We start from the raw sequence: 20,840 nt of genomic DNA on the forward strand, positions 1-20,840 counted from the left end.
TTTTTTTTTGGTTTTTCGAGACAGCGTTTCTCTGTGGCTTTGGAGCCTGTCCTGGAACTAGCTCTGTAGACCAGGCTGGTCTCCAACTCACAGAGATCCGCCTGCCTCTGCCTCCCTAATGCTGGGATTAAAGGCGCGCACAATCACCTCCCGGTTTAAGGCAGGGTTTTAGGCAGTGCCTGTAGCCTTGAATTTGATAGGTAGTGGAAACTGGCCTTTCCTTGCTTTAGCCTCCCTGGTCTTGGGACTACAGGTGTGTTGGGCAACCCTCCCATGAAGATTAGGAGAACATTTTAAAAGACTTGGATGTAATTGAAATTGAAGAGTCAGATTTCTAAAGGCTTTGATTTATTTAACTGGAAGGATTTTAAGCCCAAAATTGACAATTTTTCTTTTCTATTTTCTATCTGAATTGTATGAAAATGGCTGTGTGTATGTATGTATCTAATGTCTGATGTTCAGGTAATTTTCCAGTAGTTAGGCCTTTTTTGTTTGTTTTTGTTTTTTTCTGGACAGGTTTTCTCTGTGTAACCCTGGCTGTCCTGGAACTCAGATCTAACTGCCTCTGGCTCTCTAGTACTGGGATTAAAGTAATGTACAACCACTCAGGTATTCTCAGTTTTTAAAGAAATAGCCCAGGCTGGCTTTGAACATTTTTCCCTTACTATTATATTTATTTATTCATATACGTGTTTATTTTTTGAGACAGGGTTTCTCAGTGTAGGCGTGGCTGGTCTGAAACTCACTGTGCAGAACAGGCTGGCCACACAGATCACAGATCTGCCTGCCTCTTTTGGGATTAAAGGTGTGTTTTAATTCCAAAACCTCATTTTGCTGTTTATTTATTTTTGAGACAACATCCTTTGTGTAGATGAGGTTGAGCTTGTGTGTGTGGTGTTCCTGCTTCTGACATACATGCTTCCTGGTTGCTTGGAGAATTGTGGGCCCGCCAGGGTTTAGGTTTCAGACTTCAGTGGGTCAAGAAAGAATTGGGTATAAGAAGGACATTTTGTGTGCCTCTGCTTCATTTTAATTAAGTGGGCATTTGGTGAGAATTTTTAAGTCTCATCTCTGAAAGTAAATGTGCTTTGTAAACAAGATTTCAGTGCAGTGTTTTAGTTACTTATCAATACTGTAATATGTATGTATTTTGTGCTTTGCTTCCTTAAAACACTATTTATTTATTTATTTATTTATTTATTTATTCCCGAGACAGGGTTTCTCTGTACTTTGGAGCCTGTCTTTGGACAAGCCCTTGTAGACCAGGTTGACCTCGAACTCTCAGAGATCCTCCTGCCTCAGCCTCCCAAGTGCTGGGATTAAAGGCATGCGCTACTACCGCCTGTGGTTTTGTTAAACTTTTAATTTATTGTTGGGGCTGTTTGGAGGTGAGAGTACAGTTTGCTGGGGTCAGTGCTCTTCTTCCATGTGTCTTGAGGATTGAAATTTGCTCCTTCTTTTTCTCTTTCTTTCTTTCTTTCTTTCTTTCTTTCTTTCTTTTCTTTTTTTTTTTTTTGGTTTTCGAGACAGGGTTTCTCTGTGGCTTTGGAGCCTGTCCTGGAACTAGCTCTGTAGACCAGGCTGGTCTCGAACGCACAGAGATCCGCCTGCCTCTGCCTCCCGAGTGCTGGGATTAAAGGCGAGCGCCACCATCGCCCGGCCGCTCCTTCATTTTCTTTTTTTTTTTTTAAATATTTATTTACTTATTATGTATACAGTATTCTGTCTGTGTGTATGTCTGCAGGCCAGAAGAGGGCACCAGACCTCATTCCAGATGGTTGTGAGAGGTTGAACTCAGGACCTTTGGAAGAGCAGGCAATGCCCTTAACCACTGAGCCATCTCTCCAGCCCCCCCTTCATTTTCTAATATGTCTCACCACCCTCTTTAAAAAGGATTTATTTTTGTGTTTTGGCTGCATATATGTGTGTGCATCATGAGTGTCCCTAATGTCTACAGAAGCCAGAAGAGGGCACGGCTCAGCAGGAACTGCAGTTACACGTGTGTGTTAGCCTCTTCTGAGGGGAAACTGAAAGGACAGCACGGCCTTCTAACATCTGAGCCATCGCCCTGTCTTGCTCTTTTTTATTAATATATGAAAATTTTAGTTGCGTCTTCCAAGGGTGAAGATGAAGCTTTATTTTTTGTGAATTGGTATGAAGGTATCAGATCTTCTAGAACTGGAGTTACAGACAGTTGTAAGCTGCCATGTAGGTGCTGGGAATTGAACCCAGGTCCTCTGGAAGAACAGTGCTCTTAACAGCTGAGCCATTTCTCTAGCCTCCAGACCTTTGTTTCTTGATCATCCTTGCCTACACCTCCCAAATGCTGGGATTACAGACCTTTTATCATTCCTTATCTTTTAAAAACATTTATATATTTATTTGTATGTATAAACATGCTCTCTTCCCCTTCTCTCCCTTTTCCACTGTTTTTTCCTCCCCTTGACCTTATGCTTGCTATGCAAGCACTCAGCACTGAGCTGCATGCCTCATAAACTTTCTTTAGCATTCTTAGCTTTTGGGTGTGAAAGTGTTAATTAGTGGGTCTTGATTTCATTTATTTAATTTATTGTGCAGAATGAGCCCAGAACTTAAGAAATGCTAGGCAAATGCTTAACCATGACCTACAACCTTAGCCCTCAAGCTGATTTTACTGAGTGTCTAAGTTATCAATACTTAAACTTTTTTTTTTTAAACCTTTGGCTTTTATGAGCACAATGGGTTTGGTGGTATTAAAATAGTGGTAGATAAATTAAAAGAACTTGTTGTGTTTTATTTATATGCTAGAGTAAAAGGAGTGGATTGCAGTCCTTGGGGAGTAGCTGGGAGAAAGGATGCTTAAATTGTGTGCATTAAGCAAGTGCAATGTGATAATCATGATAGGGAAAAAACTAAGGAAAGAAAGCTGAAATCTGAACCATAGTTTCATAGCTATTAGTGTTGCAGTGTTGAGTAGTGTTTATGTTGATAGAGGGAGGAACTGAAGAGAGAAATACAGTAAGCTCTTACATATTATTGAGAAGGTTCATGAAAGGTCTCAGAAGAAATAACCTTTGGAGTAGACTAAACAGTCATCATGGAATCATTGTTGGATGAAAAAAATAGATGAAAGTGTTGAAAATACATGTTGCCTTGAAACAGTTGTGATGTGTTTTGTTACCTGTTAAAGAGGTTTAGGTAGCCGAAAGTAAGGAATGTAGTACAGAAGTCAGAAATGGTTGCACACATTCGTAATTCTAACTCTTCAGAGGTGGAGATGGGAAGATCAGGAGTTCAGAGTCATTCTCAGTTATGCAAGTAGTTTGAGGCCAGTCTAGGATACTTGAGAAACCAAAGAAATGTACATATACTAAAAAAGGCTATATAGTCTCTCGCCCATACTGTCATAGAATAGTTCTAAATAGTAGGAATTTAAATCTCATGTTGAAGATTGGAAATTCAATTTATGATACCAGAAGACTCTGTTTGAAGTGGACCAACATCCTAGATGTCTTTTGGCTGGACACTCATTGATGCAGGATGAGTCTGCCTGTTTTTTTTTTCTTTTTTCAGTTTTCATTTTAAAAATCACTAATTTCATTTATGATGGCTTTGAACTCACAGTGCGATGGCAGAGTCTCCAGATGCCGTCACCTTAAGTGTTAATTTTTTGTACATTAGCCAGATGTGATATCTGCCTGTTATCCTAGCACTGGGGAAGCTGACACAGGGCTTCATAAGTTGGAGGCAGTGTGGCCTGTGCAGTGGGACTATTCCAAATACAACAGATTTCAGCGCGTGAGTGCTGGTGGGAGCACAAACATTTAGAACATAATCTTAATTGTGTACTATAGAAATTTGTTTTGTTTTTCAAGACAGGGTTTCTCTGTAGCTTTGGAGCCTGTCCTGAAACTAGCTCTTGTGACCAGGCTGGCCTTAAAACTCACAGAGATCCACCTGCTTCTGCCTCCCCAGTGCTGGGATTAAAGTGTGTGCCACCACTGCCTGGCTACTAGAGAAAAGTTTCCTCTTGTATCTAGGCTGAGCAAGGTTTCTCTTTATAGGAAATGGGCTCCAAAAAGCCAGGTCACAGAATCTCACTAATTTTTAAATGATTTATTTTTATTTTATGTGTCTGGGTGTTTTGCCGGCATGTATATCTGCATCATGTGCATGCTGTTTCTGAGTAGGTCAGAAAAGAGTATCATTCCCTGGACCTGGAGTTATGGACAGTTATGAGGTATGGGGTGAGTGCTGGGATTCAAACTGATCCTTTGGAAGAGCAGCCAGTGCTCTTAACTGCTTAACAATCTCTCCAGCCCCAGAGTTTCTTAGTTTTGTGGCAAAATCATATTCCAGTGTATGCTGTATTTTTCTTCCTTCCTTCCTTCCTTCCTTCCTTCCTTCCTTCCTTCCTTCCTTCCTTCCTTCCTTCCTTTTTTTTTTTTTTTTTTTTTTTTTTTTTTTTTTTTTTTTTTTTTTTTTTTTTTTTGAGACAGGGTTTCTCTGTGTAACAGCCCTGATTGTCCTGGACCTAGCTCTTTTTTTTTTATTTATTATGTATACAATATTTTTTCTGCATGTATGCCTGCAGGCCAGAAGAGGGCACCATACCTCATTACAGATGGTTGTGAGTCACCATGTGATTGATGGGAATTGAACTCAGGACTTTTGGAAGAACAGGCAATACTCTTAACTGCTGAGCCATCTCTCCAGCCCCGGAACTAGCTCTTGTAAACAAGGCTGGCCTCAAACTCACAGAGATCTGCCTGCTTCTGCCTCCCCAGTGCTGGGATTAAAGGTGTTCGTCACCACCACCTCCCTGTGTGCATATCTGTTTTTTTACATATCATTGCTTTTTGAGGAACTGCTATATTATACCATAGTTATTGTAAGGAGGTCCCTTGTTTGTTTGCTGGCTGCCCGCCCAGCAACTCAGACCCTAAATAACTACATAGAAACTGTATCAAATCACTGCTTGACCCATTAGCTCTAGCTTCTTTTTGGCTAGCTCTTACGTATTAATTTAACCCATTTCTAGTAATCTGTGTATTGCCACGTGGCTTTGGCTTCCCTGGTAAAGTTCTGTCTCCCCCTGGGGCTACATGGCTTCTCTTTGACTTTGCCTCCTTTCTGCTAGCATTCATTTAGTTCACCACCCCCCACTCTCTACCTAGCTCTGCTCTACCCTTTCACAGGCCCAAAACAGCTTATTTATTACACAGCATACAGAGGGGACTCCCACATCACATAGTGGCTGTTCCACTTAACATTTCTACCTCCAGTACATGGATTTCAGTTTTTCTGCTTTCAGGGGCTTTAAAAGTTTTACTCATTTTGTGTGTGCCGCTAGAAATTGAACCCAGAGTTTATGTGGGTTTACTTCATACAATACTACTGAGCTGCAACACGAGTTATTTTCTATTCTGGTGCAGTTTGTTTTGGGGGGAGAAACATGGTTTTAAGTTTTGTTTTTGAGAGCTTAGTAGCTCAGGATGACCTTATTTCGATCTTCTTGCCTCAGCCTTCTCAGTACTGAAGTCACAGGCATGAATCAATAACATCTTGTGGATTTGGGTAGTTTTTGGTAATAGCCAGCCTAGGGAGTATGAATTGGTGTATGTTGGTTTTAATTTTAAATCTCATCCAGAAATAAAGGGTGATTGATGACTTTCTCCTCAGCTCAGGATTTACCAGTTAACAGCCACTTAACATAGCCACTTAACATAGCATCCTCATGTCTAAGGTCATGTTTGTTTGTGTCTGGGGTCAATAGTCTTGTTTTTCTAATATATCAGCTCCCTAGTATTTATGTTAACACACACATATATTCTAGAATTGAATGTGTTTCTTTCCCTCTCCCACTTGAAAGTTGTTATAAAGTGATTTATATGTATTTTGTTTCCTAATTAAAATTTCCAAGTGTCTGAAATTGTGTTTGCATTTTAGAAATACTTGCTACAATTAAATGTAGTTGATAGAACTGTACAAGTGAGGTTTGCTATAACATTTTTTATGAATATGTCATGTATTAATTGTGTCAATCCACTAATCTTATTGAGATTTTTTTTGTAGCCTTAAAATAGCCTTAAAATATAACTAATTTCTACCAAAACTATAGGAGCTTGAGGAGAAGAAAATATTTAATTTTATGTTAACTAAAATGTATTACCTCTTTCTTTTAACTCTGGAAAGCAAAAAGCTGAATATAATTTACAGAGGCTTAAAATAGTCACCAAACATTTTTCTTTCACAACATTGACGTGTGGTTTATGGACAAAGGATGAAGGTTAGACTTAGGTCACTGCTGTGGAGTGAGGTGATCTAACACACAGACCTAGAATTCCTAACAGTGGAATTGTATGTACTGTACTAAATAAAACAAACTGAATGTACTCAAAACTATTTGTTCATCATTATTGTTGTTTTAACTCAGTGTGTACAACAGCACAGCAAGATGGCATAAATGATTTCAAGTCACAGTTTCATCTTTTTGTGACTTTTTTTTTTTTCTATTTTAGGTACTAGGGATAAAAAGTCCAAGGGCTGGAGTGATCACTCAGTGGTTAAGAGCATGATGCTCTCGCAGAGAACCTGGGTTCAGTTCTAAGCACCCAAATATGGACCAGTTCAAGAGATTGGACATCCTCTTCTGGCCTCTCAGCACCAAGCACACACATGCTATACATATGTACATGTAGGCAAACACCCATAACATTAAAAGAAAAATCTAAAACATAAGAAAGTCCAGGACCCTTTGTATCCACTAATCATTTTCTTTTCCATCTACAACACACACAAAAAACATAAACTTTCTTTTTTTTATAATTAAAACTTATTATATGTGTTTGGGTGTTTTGCCTATATGTATGCCTGTGCACCACGTGTGTCTGGTGCTGTGGAGGCCAGAAGCAGGCATTGGATACCCTGCAGTTGGGGTTCTAGTAGGGAGGTGCTTTGTTGGTGCTGGGAATTGAACTTTGGCCCTCTGTTAAGAGTAGCCGGTGCTTTTAATTGCTGAGCCATCTCTCTAGCTCTTGTTTGTTTTGTTTTTGGCATTTAGCTCGTGATTTTATGCTACCCAGGTTAGCATAACACATATAAATAAGATTGTCTTTGAATTACTGATCCTCCTGTATCCTCTTCCCTAGTTTTGATATTAAAAGCATGTGTCACCAAACTGGTACATGCCTAACTTTTGTTTGTCTCCCCCTCATTCATTCATTCAGCCGTCAGTCCTTTGTATGGTGGAGAAAGGGAGAATTGCACATGTGGTGCCACTGTGTACACGTGTCAGTCAGAAGACAATTTTGTGGACTTGTTTCTCATTGCCCTTTAGTGTGGGTTCTACCTCATGCCACCAGTCTGCAGCAACAAATACTGCCCCAACTCACCAGTCCTGTTTGTTCTTTTAGAAGGACGAATATGTAGTTTAATTGATATCCCAGGAAATTGTCTTGTAAATAAATTGTTATGTTAGAGCAATATATGTAATTATACATTGAGAACTGGCCAGCTTTCATAAATCTACCTCATGGATGTAAAGGCTTGTTTCCATTCTTTTTTTTTAAATATTTATTTATTATGTATACAATGTTCTGTCTGTATGCCTGCAGGCCAGAAGAGGGCGCCAGACCTCATTACAGATGGCTGTGAGCCACGATGTGGTTGCTGGGAATTGAACTCAGGACCTTTGGAAGAGCAGGCAATGCTCTTAACCACTGAGCCATCTCTCCAGCCCGGCTTGTTTCCATTCTATGTTGAGAGAAGCTTTACTTATGAATTACTAGGGTAATTTGAATTAGCTCTATGGATATTTAATCTTCCAGTAGTAATTTTTTGTTTTTGCCTGAGCCTTGGTGTTGGGCCACTTAAAAAGACAAATCAAAGTCGGGCTTGGTGTTAGGCACCTGTCATACCAGCCTTTGGGAGGCCGATTCAGTCAGTCTGTGCTATACACATAAGACCCTCTCTAGCCGGTGGTGATGGCGCATATCTTTAATCCCAGCACTCAGGAGGCAGAAGCAGGTGGATCTCTATGAGGTTGAGGCCAGCCTGGTCTATGTGAGCTAGTTCCAGGTCAAGCCCCAAGCTACAGAGAAACCGTGTCTCGAAAAAAGCCAGGGGGGGGGGGGGAAGACCCTCTCTCAACCTCCCTACTCTTCAACAAAAGAAAAAGACCAAACCAATGTGACCATGAACCTTTCTAGGCAGGGTCTCCTGTTTTTCTGGCTGACTACAAACCCACTACACATAGCTGATGATGCCCTTGAACTTCCTGTCCGCTTGTTTCTACTCGATCCCCACCATGCTCTGTTTCACCTCAACTCTTTGAACTCTTACTTTGGTTCATTATTCAGATACGAGAATGGGCATAAAAGAGTTTAAAATTTGGTTATAACACTGCTTGTGGGAGACTTTCATAAGCATATGTTATAGGCTCCTATTTTGGTAATGATAAAAAGTAGTCTTATTTAAAAGGGCATTTTGTTTTATTTTTAGATGGGAAAAGCAGGCTATTTTCCCTTACTAATTTAGCATTTGGTTGAGTCTTTTATTACGTTTCATTGTAATTCGTGTATATGATGCTTTTTTAAAAATTGTTTTTATTGAGCTATATATTTTTCTCCGTTCCCTTTCCTTTTCCCCTCCCTTTCTGCTGTCTCCAAAGATCTCCATGCTCCCAATTTACTCAGCAGACTTGTCTTTTTCTAGTATTTGTATATGATTCTTGTGCCTTTTTTTTTTCAGGGCAAGTTGAACAATAACTTACCTTCTGTCCAGAACCTTTTGCATTCTCTATCTACTGCTATGGCACCTTGAACACATTCAGGCATTCAGCTGTGAGTCAGTGCAAGGCTTCAGACTTTTATGCCTTCCCAGGATTTTGTAAATGCACGGTTAACTTAAAATATCTTTAAAGAAACAATAAAAATATACATTTTTGGGAATGTGGGTATAGTTTCCTAGATTGCTTCCTGTTGATTGGGGATGCTGGTAATCAACCAAGAGAAAATCAGGATAATTATTAGGTCTTGGCTGTAGTATTCTGTGAGGCTGGATCATCTTAGTCAGCAATTTGGGAGCTATTTTGGATGTTGGATCACCTGGGCCATCCATTTTCATTGGCTTCTGGTCTTGTTCTGAAAGCACATAAACTTTTAAAGGTAACTTACGTATGTCCATTAATTAGTACAAGTAATATCCATTATGTGTCTTGTAGTTCTTTTAGAATTCTTTTTTTTTTTTTTTTTTTTTTTTTTTGAGACAAGATTTCTCTGTAGCTTTGGTGCCTGTCCTGGAACTAGCTCTTATAGACCAGGCCTCTAATCTGGCCTCGAATTCACAGAGATCCACCTGCCTCTGCCTCCTGAGTTCTAGGATTAAAGGCATGTGCGCCACCACCTCCTGTCTTTAGGATTATTTCCTTATGTTTGTAGACAGATTTTTAGACGGTCTTTCTCTACCAAACTTGATCATCTTTAATTTTGAATGAATCCACAATCTTTCAATTCCTGTGGAAATAAAAACAAAACCTCTTCCCCAAAGTAACATACCTTTTTACTTAAGATATTTTTAAAATATATAGGCTGGTTGAATCTAGGAGTTTTCACAATCCAGTGTCTCTTAGCAACCAAAAAATTCAAAGACAATACAGTAACATGCAGGATCCAGACTCTGCATATTTCTCATTTTTACATGGCTTTTTTTCTCTTATATTACTTTACTCACTTTTTAAGGACTTTAATTTTTAAAAAAAACCCATATTTTTAGTCTATGACTGTATATGCTCTTTCTTTTCTCTCTCCCAAGGCTATGTATATTTATGAACATACTGTTATCAGTTTACAGGGTTTTTTTTCATCTGAATCTGTATTTACTATATATTTCTTGATCACATGAGCCTTTAGACTGCTAAGCAGCATAGCTAGGACCAAAGGCGGTTGGGGGGGGGGGTCGCTTTGGCAGCTGGCAATACCCTGCTAGGCTTCATGAGAGCCTCGCTTTATGGCCATGGTACCAGCAAGAGTCATGCCTCCCTCTGCAACTCTGGTACTGTTGGGTTCATGCTACCAAGTAGTATGCCTCCTGCTGCCCATAAACAATATATCAGTGTTGGGCAACAGGGCCTCTTAAACAAGCCACCCATTTTTGCTGCTAGTACCAAGCCAGGAACACATCTTTTAAAGGAGCTGCTGCTTTTCTTGCTGCCAGCAGACAAGTCCACCCGAGAAAAAAACTGTTACCAAGAAGTCATGCTTGACTCCATTCTTGTGTGTCTAGAATCCCTTTTTAAGCTTTTGTCAGGTTTTACATGGAAATTTTGGTCCCACATTGGAACACCATATATATTTAAATGTTTATCTCCAGCCTGTCAGTTCCCAAATAACCACTCAGAGGCTTAATATTAGAAATGCTCGGCCAATAGCTCAGGCTTGTTGCTAGCTAACTTTTACACTTAAGTTATCCTCTATTTCTTATCTGTGCTTGACCACATGGCTCATGACTTATTACCTAATTTTCTACCCATCCTACTTCTCGGCGGCTGACTGGCATCTTCCTGTGACTCTGCCCTTTGCTTCAGTATCCTCAGTTGATTGTCCCACCTAACTTTGTCCTGCCTTGCTATATAGGCCAATCAGCTTCTTTATTAACCAATGAGAGTAATATTCACAGTGTACAGAAGGATTATTCCACAGCACAAACAAGCTCTCTATAGAGCTTTATAGAAAAACTCCTATAACATGTCAACATTTGGATGATGTACATTAATCAGCAAGTATATTCTAAATGACCAAACCATATGTTACAGAATAATACATAGATTAAATGAGTGATTGAAATGCAGAATGGGCCAGTGGTTTTAATGCTACATAATGCAGTGTTTTTATTAGATATTCAGATTCCATACAGCATCTAGCCTTTTAGGTCAGACTATCTGATAAGCCAACACGATTGCTCAGAAGATAAAGAAAATTGCTGCCAAGACTGCCCTGGGTTCACCAGGACCCACATGATAGGAGGATAAAAAGACTCCCAAATGTTTTCTTCCACTGACCTCCACATATATGCTTTAATAAAATTGAGAAAGAAAGTATGGATTTAATAACAAGAACTACTCACAGAAATCAAAGAAGGTTGGAAAAATATTTCTATTTCTGCCTGTACAACTGAAGCACGACTTTTTCCATAGAAAAATGAAGTATTTAGTTAACTTGTTAACATGGGGCTAAGATAGGGCTCCAAGGTAGTTTTCCTGTGTGAGGCACTGCGTTCAGTTCCTGACACTGCATGGGGAATAAAGGAATGATTATAATGGTGGTTACTGTGATTCTAGAGTTTTAGAATATTCTCATTTAGACTTCCAGAATAAGGGGTAGAGTTGCTCCCTTAGCATGTAGGAGGAGATGCGTTTTTATTCTTCGCTTTAGTTTCATTTACAAAATAGTGATAAACTCTGTGTCCTACAGGGTTATTGTTTATTATGGTTGAGGGCTTGATAATGACTTAGGAAGTAGTTAATCCAATTACTAAATTTTTTAAAAACTGATTTTTCTATTTGATCATTTCATACATGTATACTGATTACTCTCTTCTGCCTTCTCACCTGCTCTCAGCCTTATCAACCCCTACCCACTCATCCCTACCACATTTTTCCTAGATTCATGACTGTTGGTTGTGCTTTGTGACCCGTTTAGTTTAGCTAGGATCATCTGTATGACCATTTGATTAGAACTCTCCACTGGAGGCGAGTGGGGTCATACAGTGGGGGTATGTGGAGGCTCTGGGATCGTACCTCTCTTCCCGAGTCTATCAGTAGTGAGGGGTAGCGATTCTTAGTTAAAAATAATTTTTAATTATGTGTATGTATGCTTCACTGGGAGTATGTACACATGAGTGCAGGTGCCTGCAAAGGTGAGTGCTACTGATCCCATGGAACTGGAGTTAAAGACGGTTTCAAGCCACATGATCTGATGCTGGGAATCAAACTGGTCCTCTGTAAGAATAGTATATGCTCTTAATGGCTGAACCATTTTTCCAATACTTCTAAGGTTTTTTTTTTTTGAATATTTAGATCTGCTTCACTAAAACCCCCAAAGCCAGTATCACCATGGTGTTCAACAACAGGAGAAATGATCAATATGAAATATAAAACTCTTTTGGGAGCTGGGTGGTGGTGCACATCTTTAATCCCTGCCTTCGGGAGGCAGAGGCAGGCGGATCTCTGTGAGTTCGAGCCAGCCTGGTCTACAAGAGCTAGTTCCAGGAAGGCTCCAAAGCTACAGAGAAACAAAAAAAAAAAAAAGAGAAAAAAAAAGAAACTTAAAACTTTTGGGAATTCTTTGGAGTTCTTGCTAACCTTTGAGGCACAGTCATTTTATATTAGTCCTAATTGACTAATTTTTTTAAATTTTCTTGATAAATAGTGACAAGAGAGCCTTATGTAGTCAATGATTGATAGAGGAGGGGCAACAATTTCTATGGAGTAGTGTCTAGTAAGGTACCTGTGCTAAGTGTAAACAAACCCTTCAGGCATGTGCCTATAAATAATCCTATAAATAATCCTTCAAAAACACATGGTACTAGAAATGTGCCTGCTGGGGAGGAGGAAAGGGATCAGTGGGAGTGGAATGGTAAGGGAGGGATGGTGCTGGTGGATATAGTTGAAAACATGTATATGTGAAAACATCATGATGAAGACATTATTATGTATGCTTAACAATGATTAAAAAGACCACTTAAAAAGTTGTAGGAGAGCTGGGCCTTGTAGGAGAGGCTTATTTCTTTTATCTCAGCCAGCACTTAGGTAACTAAAGCATGTAGATTTAGGGAGATTGTGAGTTTTGAGTTTGAGAACACCTTTTCTCAATGAAAAGTAGTGTCAGCAGCGGTGGGTGCAGAGGCACAGCTCCAGGCTGTCACTGCTAGCAGCCTGAGGAGATCCTGTAATGTTTTGGTGTCTTGATTCCGGTAAAATTGCATTCTTGTATTCCTGCCGAGAATAATTTCAGGATGAACCTGGGAGAAGCAGATTGAGTTTGTTAAGTATGAGGGCTAAGGGAAAGTGAGTTGCTTGGGTAGAAACTGAGTCATCCCCAAAAGATGATGGTGGGTTAGTAACAGTGTAGGATTTTGGAAGCTTTGGTAATTAATTTCATTGTTCTGTGGATTTTTTTAGGCATCCTTCCCTCTCTTTATTCCTCTTTTGATAATTGAGATTATCAAATGTCTATACCAGTCAGATAAGATAAAACTAAGCCACTAAATTTTCACAAGGGAGTTAAATCTTTTACTGTAAATCTCTGGTGAATTATTTAGAAAACTTCAGGTGTACAGTTGGGAAGAGAGGAAAATTTAAGCAAATACTGTTTTATGATTCTTATTTCTCAGCTAGGAAGATGCTCAGCCAGACTTGGGAGTGAGGGCTCTTTTCATGTCTTCATAGTTTTCCTGTTCCATTTCATGAAGGGAAAGCTTTTTGGTTTTAAAGCAGAAACAATGTACAAAATTGGTGATTTTCATATTAGCACATGAATGTAATTAATAAAAATTTACTTTGGGCTTGCTCAGAATATCTTTTTTCTTTTGCAGAAGATTCTAGTGTTCCAGAATCTCCAGACAATGAAAGTAAAGCAAGTTTATCGTGTTTCCAAAGTCAAAGAGGAATACAGTATATTGATTTATCTTCTGATAGTGAAGATGTTGCTCCAAATTGTTCCAGTACAGTTCAAGAGAAAAAATTCAACAAAGACACAGTGATTATAGTGTAAGACACTTAACAGTTGTCAACTACGTTTGCACCTGTTAGAATTTTCAGAAATGATAAAAGTAGTTTGAAATATTTCAGTGATTATTTTTGACTTTATTCATCTGCATCTATTGTTTTTCCTAACTCTGTCTTCTGTTTTCTAGAATATGATTTTTATTAAAAGATTTAGTAAGAAAATTTTGATATTATTAGCTATTAATAGATAAGGAAATGGTTTTAACTAGTATTTTGCTCATCTATAATTTCTTCATGATTAGTTATTGAAACCAGAAGTTAATCATTCAGTATTATTGGCTGTATTCTATGAGCTGAGTGCATCTTTCTTTTTATTTTTCTTTCTTTCTTTCTCTCTCTCTTTTCTTTTACTGTTTTTCTTTTTAGGAAAAGAGCAATGAACAAGGCAGCTCCATATTCTTACCCTCAAGGAGTCTCTAGTTTAGCTAGTAAGATAAACAATAAAGCATACAATGTGTCAAATAAAAAATATAGGCAAAAAGGAAGGGTGAAAATAGGAGTTCTGAACCTTAATAAAGGCTTTGTCATCCTCCTCTCCCCCACTATTCGAGACAAGGTTTCACCCTGTAACAGTCCAAAATGATTTATTTTTCTTCTTTCTTTCTTTTTATTTATTTATTTATTTTAAAAATTAATTTATTTAACTTTATTTTATGTACATTGGTGTGAAGGATCCCCTTGAACTGGAGTTACAGACAGTTGTCAGCTGCCGTGTGGGTGCTTGGAAGTGAACCAGGAATCTCTGGAAGTTCTCTTAACCACTGAGCTCTCTCTCTCCAGCCCCTCCCTATTTTTATTTTTTTCTGTAAATTATTGTGTGTGTTTAAGGGTTTCAGTTCCCCTGAAACTGGAGTTAGAAACAGTTGTAAGTTTTCATGTGCCTGTTGGGAAATAAACTTGGGTCCTCTGGAAGAGCAGCCAGTGCTCTTAATCACTAGCCATCGCTTTAGCCCCCTTTAGTGTGGCTTTCTAAAGAAAAGGCAGAAAGACTTCATTGAGAAGGTGGTGCTGAGAAGGACCCCAGGGAATAACATGTTTTATGGCCCTGGGGTGGTAATTGCCTAGCTTTGTAAGGAAAGCTGGGGGCAGGTTAGGAGGTGAAGATCTCAATGTAAAGGATAAGGTAGAGGTGGCTTTTCATTATGTTAGGGTCATAATCCTTTGGCTTTTATTGCTTTTGTTTGGGTTTTGTTTTGAGAAATAGGGGCTTGGAGAGATGGCTCAGTGTTTAAGAGAACTGAGGTTTCATGCTGCCTCAGGAGCAGATGATCAGTATCATTCAGGATGCTGAACATTAGCAAAATTTAGGAAGGGGAAGGTAAAAAGTCGGTAAATATGTATAGATATATCAGTGAGCAACAGGTATTGTTTTTTTCCTTTGTGGTCAGATTAATCTGAGAGCTCTTTCAGTGTGTTCTTGTCTTAATGATATAGATTTTATACTTGACAACATTAATATGGCAAAAATTCTTTTCCTTTGACAAATAATGATTACATTCCTATAAATGTTCTATATGTCATGTGTTTGCATACAGACAGCATGACAGGAAGCATTAGTGGGATGCATTAAGACTTTTTTCATGTGATAATATTTGTAGTTCAGAGCCATCTGAAGATGAAGAGTCCCATGACCTTCCTTCTGTGACACAAAGAAATGACGTTGCAGAACTGGAAGACCTTTCAGAATTGGAAGATCTTAAAGATGCTAAGCTTCAGACACTGAAGGAACTTTTCCCACAAAGAAATGACAATGATCTCCTAAAGGTTGTACTTTTTAAAAAAATTTCTTAAAGACTTTTTAAAAAAAATTTATGTATATGCATGCTTGTTTGCATGTGTGCACATTCACTGCTTGCATGCCTGGTACTGACGGAGACCAGAAGGTGTCAGATCCCCTTACACTGGATCATGAACCATTGTAAGCTGTCACAGTGCTGGGAATTGAACCTGAGTACTCTGCAAAAGCAGCTACTTAATGCTCTCAGTCACCTCTCTCAACTGCTGTGTATGGTTCGTGTGTCGTTACACACACACACACACACACACACACACACACACACACCCACCCCTAGTGCATACCTGTGCAGGTCAGAGCCCTGGTTGTCTGAGCCAGTTTTCCCCTTTTACCGTGGTATCTGGGGAGTCATCTTCAGTCATACAGTGTGTGTGGCAAACGCTGTGCCTGTGTCCCCTGATGTATATAGTTATTTGCATCTGTAGTGATAAAAAGAAATCTCTCCTGAGTTGGGTACTGTTGAGCCTTGAGGCCTGCTGGGAACAGGACCTCTAAAAGGCAAGTTTATCTGGAGGATAGTGCTGCAAGCCCTTTATTGCTGGCTATAAGTTAGGCCCTCACAACCAGAGGGAACAAAGAGCTCTTCTTAAAAATTGAGGTGCTTATGCTGGAGGTGAAACTGAATTCTACTTAGGCAAGCGTGTGCTTACGTGTGTAAAGCAAAAATCAACTTGGCAGCTCCTGGGGATAAACCAAACAAAAGCAGAATATTTTGGGGAAATGTAACTCAGGCCCATGGAAACAGTAGCATGGTTCATGCTATATTCCTAAATAACCTTCTTGCAAAAACTGTTGGATACAGCATCTGTGTAATGTTGTGCCCCTCATGGGTCACATGATAATGAAAAGTAAATAAGTAAGAGTAGATTGTGCTCTTTTAGTTTTATTTATTTATTTATTTATTTATTTATTTCAGAGATATCTTACGTTGGAATTTTCAGTAACAAGTGTAAGCTCTCAAAATAAAATTTTACCATAGGGCGTAGACACTGATCACGTGCCCCCTTTTAGATGATGTTTCCTATGTTTGTTTATGATAGTGAGATCTTTGTGAAATAATTCTTCAGGGGTTCATTTTTAAACGTCTGCCTTTTCTTCTTGTTAGTTGATTGAATCAACAAGCACTATGGATGGAGCCATTGCTGCTGCCTTGCTGATGTTTGGTGATGCAGGTATGCTTTCTTTAGACTTAAGTTATCATAGATACCATCTATTAATGTTTGCTTAACATTTACTACCAACTTTGTGAGGTGTCAGAAGCTTCAGTTTCAGGTAGAAGAAACCAGTTTGGAAAGGTTAGGTAAAGTAATGGATATCGTCCAGTTGTTTGGTATTTTGCTTGGTTTCTGCAGATTAAATTCTATTGAAACTTTTGGAAGTCATATTTACTCAAATCTCCTTTCTGATTGTGTGGTGGTTTTGTTTATAGGTTTACAAACCTGAGTTAATAAAATAAATACATACTTGATGTCTTGTGGAAAATCCTATCTGGTAATCAGCATTCTTTCATTGTGTAAATATTTTTGCTGTTTCAGACATCTGAGAGAAAACCAAATAAATTTGAAGGAGCTTACAATAGAAATGATCTTCAGTTGTTTATCAGTTATGAGTTTCCTTTAATTTATACATATCAATATATATATAAAGCACCTGTAAACCTACTAAAAAGCAAAAAAATTGATAGAATTTAGGCTCTATTAACTACTTTTTAAAAAATGATTTGTTTTTATTTTGTGTGCATTGGTGTTTTGTTTGCATGCATGTCTGTGTAAGAGTGTTGAATCTTTTGGTGTTGGCGTTACAGACAATTGTGAGCTGCCATGTGGGTGCTGGGAATTGAATCTGGGTTCAGTGCTCCTAACCACTGAGCTGTCTCTCTTGCCACCTATTAACCACTTTAAAATGTTAGGTTTGTGAGTGATTGTGTTTTGAGATAGGGCTTTACTTTGTAGCCTCCACGTTGGCTTTGAACTTTCAGTCTTCTGCCTCAGTTTCCAGAGTGCTAAAATTACAGGTGTTTCTTCCCCACTTCACCCAACACACGTTAGATTACAAAATATAAACTATTAGCTTATATTTATACATAGCATGATTTACTTTATCACAAATAGCTACTCAATTCATTTAGGTTTTTTAATTTTAAAAAGGACTTCATGTTCCTTATAGGATTGGTTCATTAATTTTTTTCCATTATATTTATTACTTACTATACCAGTAAAATATATCCTATATGAATCTTAGGTTATTCCTCAAGGATTAATTTTAGATTATGTTGCTTAATCAAAAAGTATGCACTATTTTAATTGTTGTATGTACTTCTGTGTTACTTTTACTAAAAGTTGTACAAATTTATGATTTTTCAACAATGCATGCCCATTTTCCTGAATGGATTTTTCTATTAAGTTTATCTATTTATGCCTAACCACTGAACGATCTATCTAGTCTCTACGACTAAGTTTAAAAGACTATGCATAATCTCTACTTTTTTTTTTTTAAAGTTTTTTAAGACAGGGTTTCTCTAGCTGATGGAGGAAGGTCATTGGTAATAAACAAACTGCCTTGGCCCATTTTGATAGGCCATCCCTTAGGTGGGTGGAGTAGGCAGAACAGAATGCTGGGAGGAAGAGGAAGTGAGCTCAGACTGGATAGCTCTCCTCTCTGGGGGCAAATGCGATGAAGCTCCGACCCAGGATGGACGTAGGCTAGAATCTTCCCGGTAAGCGCACCTTGGGGTGCTACACACATTATTAGAAATGGGCTAGTCCAGGTGCAAGAGTTAGCTGAGAAGAGGCTAGATATAATGGGCCAAGCAGTGTTTAAATGAATACAGTTTGTGTGTTGTTATTTCTGGTGTAAAGCTAGCCGTGCAGGAGCCGGGCGGGACGAAAAGCAGGCCTGCAGCTCCCACAACATCTGGCTTTGAAGCCTGTCATGGAACTCCCTCTGTAGACCAGGTTGGCCTCAAATTCACAGAGATCTGCCTTTCTATGTTTCCTGCGTGCTGGGATTAAAATTGTGCACCCCCCACCACCTGACTATATCTTTACTTTTTACTTTATGACATTCTAAAAAATAAGATTTTGTTGATGTTATCAGTGTTATCAGAGGGAAGACTCCAATTCTGTCTCTTTTTAGACAAAAATTAAGCATTTTATGTTACATAGCAGAAACTATATTGAAACTTTTTGTAGTGGGATTTAATAAACAAAACTTGTCTGGGGATGAGAAAAGTAAAACAGCCACGCTAGACAGGCTTACAGACCAGGCAGCAATAATGCACACCTTTAATCCCAGTAGCCACACTAGTTTGCCATAGAAATCAGGCTGTGCATGCCTTTAATCACAGTGGTGCATGCCCTTAATCCCAGCCCTAGAGAGGAGTATAAGATGGGAGGTAATAGCTCACAGACAGTCTCATTCTGAAGTTTCCTAGAGGCAGGAATACCATTTTCGGACTGAAGTTGAGGTAAGACCCAGTGGCAGGCTCCTTTGCTTTTCTGGTCTTCAGGTTGAACCTCACTATCTGATAAGTTTTTATTAATCATGCTTCAGCTTTCTTTTAATGAGTAAAATATTTACTATCGATACTTACATCTACTATATGTATGATGATGAGGTGGTTTTACTCTTTCCTTTTAAGAGTAGATGCTGAAAGTCAGTTGTATGTGCGGAAGGGATATATTATGAAATGAAACAGACGACTTTGAGTATTAGTACTAGCATGATTTATAGTAAACCAGGATTCATTTTTCTCTTGGAACCATCATATTGGGAAGATTTAAACTTGAAACTCTAAAGCTGTCAAGTATATACTCACCTTGAATGAGTTAAAAACATGGGCCTTCGTCCTAGGAGGGCCTGGGAGATGGCTCAGCGGTTAAGAGGCTGCTCTTCCAGAGGTCCTGAGTTCAATTCCCAACAACCATATGGTGGCTCACAACCATCTGTAATGATATCTGGTGCTTTCTGGTGTAGGCAGACATACAGGCAGAACACTGTTTACATAAGAGAGAGACAGAGACAGATTATCCTCCCTCCAGTGCATCCTCATTCCTTCTGATTTGTGAAATAGAAATGTAACCCTTTTGTAGATTTGTTCTGAAAGTAAATGAAAAATAGTTTATACAAGGTCTCACGTAAAGCCTACTGTGCAGTAGGTGCTTATTTACTGTTATCAGTGATGCTGTTCTGATAGCTTACGATTGATGAGTAATATTTTTTACTTCTCAGCAGTTTGTCATTTGTGAGAACCCGTAGTCTCAATATTATCTTGTTGTAGAATTACTTGGTGATGTAATATTTTATGAATGAAGTGTAACAGTGACTTCTCTCTGAAAAGTTGCAGTCTTTAATTTACTTATGTAGCTGTAGAAGAATCATAGCCCCTTTGTCAAGTAACAATATTGGTATAATTAATACTTTTGATTTAAATTGATTCTTGTTATTTTTTGTGAAAATTCTGAGTGTGTTTTTCTCTTTTAAAAGGTGGTGGACCCAGAAAAAGAAAATTATCTTCCTCTTCTGAGGCATATGAGGAGGATGAATTGAATGATGATCAGTCTCTAAAGAAGCCACGAGTGGAACGTGTAAGTGCATTTGAATTGCTATATCAGAGTTAGAGTATGTTGAGTGTAGGACTAGTTTGATGGCTCAGAAGTTAAGAGCACTGACTGCTTTTCCAGAGGTCTTAGACTCAATTTTTAGCATGTTGTTCACAATCCTCTATAACTCCAGTCTCAAGGATTCAACACCGTCTTCTGGCCACTGTAGGTACTGCAGCTGCAGGCATGTGGTGCATACATGCAGGTGAAAAACCCACCATTCACATCAAATAAAAATAAATAAAATCTTTGGACAGTGGGTGGCTCATGCTTTTAATTACAGCACTTGGGAGGTAGAGGCAGATGGATCTCTGAGTTTAAGGCCAGCCTGGGCTACAGAGTGAGTTCCAGGACAGGCTCCAAAGCTACAGAGAAACCCTGTCTTGAAAAACCAAAATAAATAAATAAATATAGAATCTCAAAAGGAAGAAAAAAAGACTGTGCTGAATGTGTAGATATTATACCTGAAAGTTCACCCAAGTAAATCAGTCTTGTGTTTTTGCAGCTCATAAGTGATTCTGCATCATAGTAGTTGTTTATGTTGTGCTGCTAGATGGTTCTAGTAATTAAGCCAGAGTTCTATAAACCATGTGTAAAGTTTTTTGTTTCTTTTATGTGGTCATAAACTACTTCCCATAGTGCTGTAAATACCGGTTGAAGAATTGTTATGTGTTAAAGC

General features: G+C 38.7%; 1 protein-coding gene across 3 annotated transcripts in view; it reads left to right on the forward strand.

The window, feature by feature from the left end:
* Window positions 1–20,840, forward strand: part of Smarcad1 (SWI/SNF-related, matrix-associated actin-dependent regulator of chromatin, subfamily a, containing DEAD/H box 1) — a 63,823-nt gene that overhangs the window by 3,249 nt on the left and 39,734 nt on the right. For 2 of the 3 annotated variants that reach the window (XM_050162324.1, XM_050162325.1), the window contains exons 3-6: window positions 13,573–13,747; window positions 15,364–15,529; window positions 16,666–16,732; window positions 20,046–20,146. In XM_050162324.1, the coding sequence (XP_050018281.1) occupies window positions 13,573–13,747; window positions 15,364–15,529; window positions 16,666–16,732; window positions 20,046–20,146 (509 nt within the window). The remainder of the gene's footprint in view (window positions 1–13,572; window positions 13,748–15,363; window positions 15,530–16,665; window positions 16,733–20,045; window positions 20,147–20,840) is intronic. The other variant, XM_050162326.1, reaches the window with a different exon arrangement.

The sequence above is a fragment of the Alexandromys fortis genome, unplaced genomic scaffold (assembly GCF_014885135.2).
Source record: "Alexandromys fortis isolate MF-2015 unplaced genomic scaffold, M_Fortis_MF-2015_v1.1 scaffold_117, whole genome shotgun sequence".
Taxonomy (NCBI): domain Eukaryota; kingdom Metazoa; phylum Chordata; class Mammalia; order Rodentia; family Cricetidae; genus Alexandromys; species Alexandromys fortis.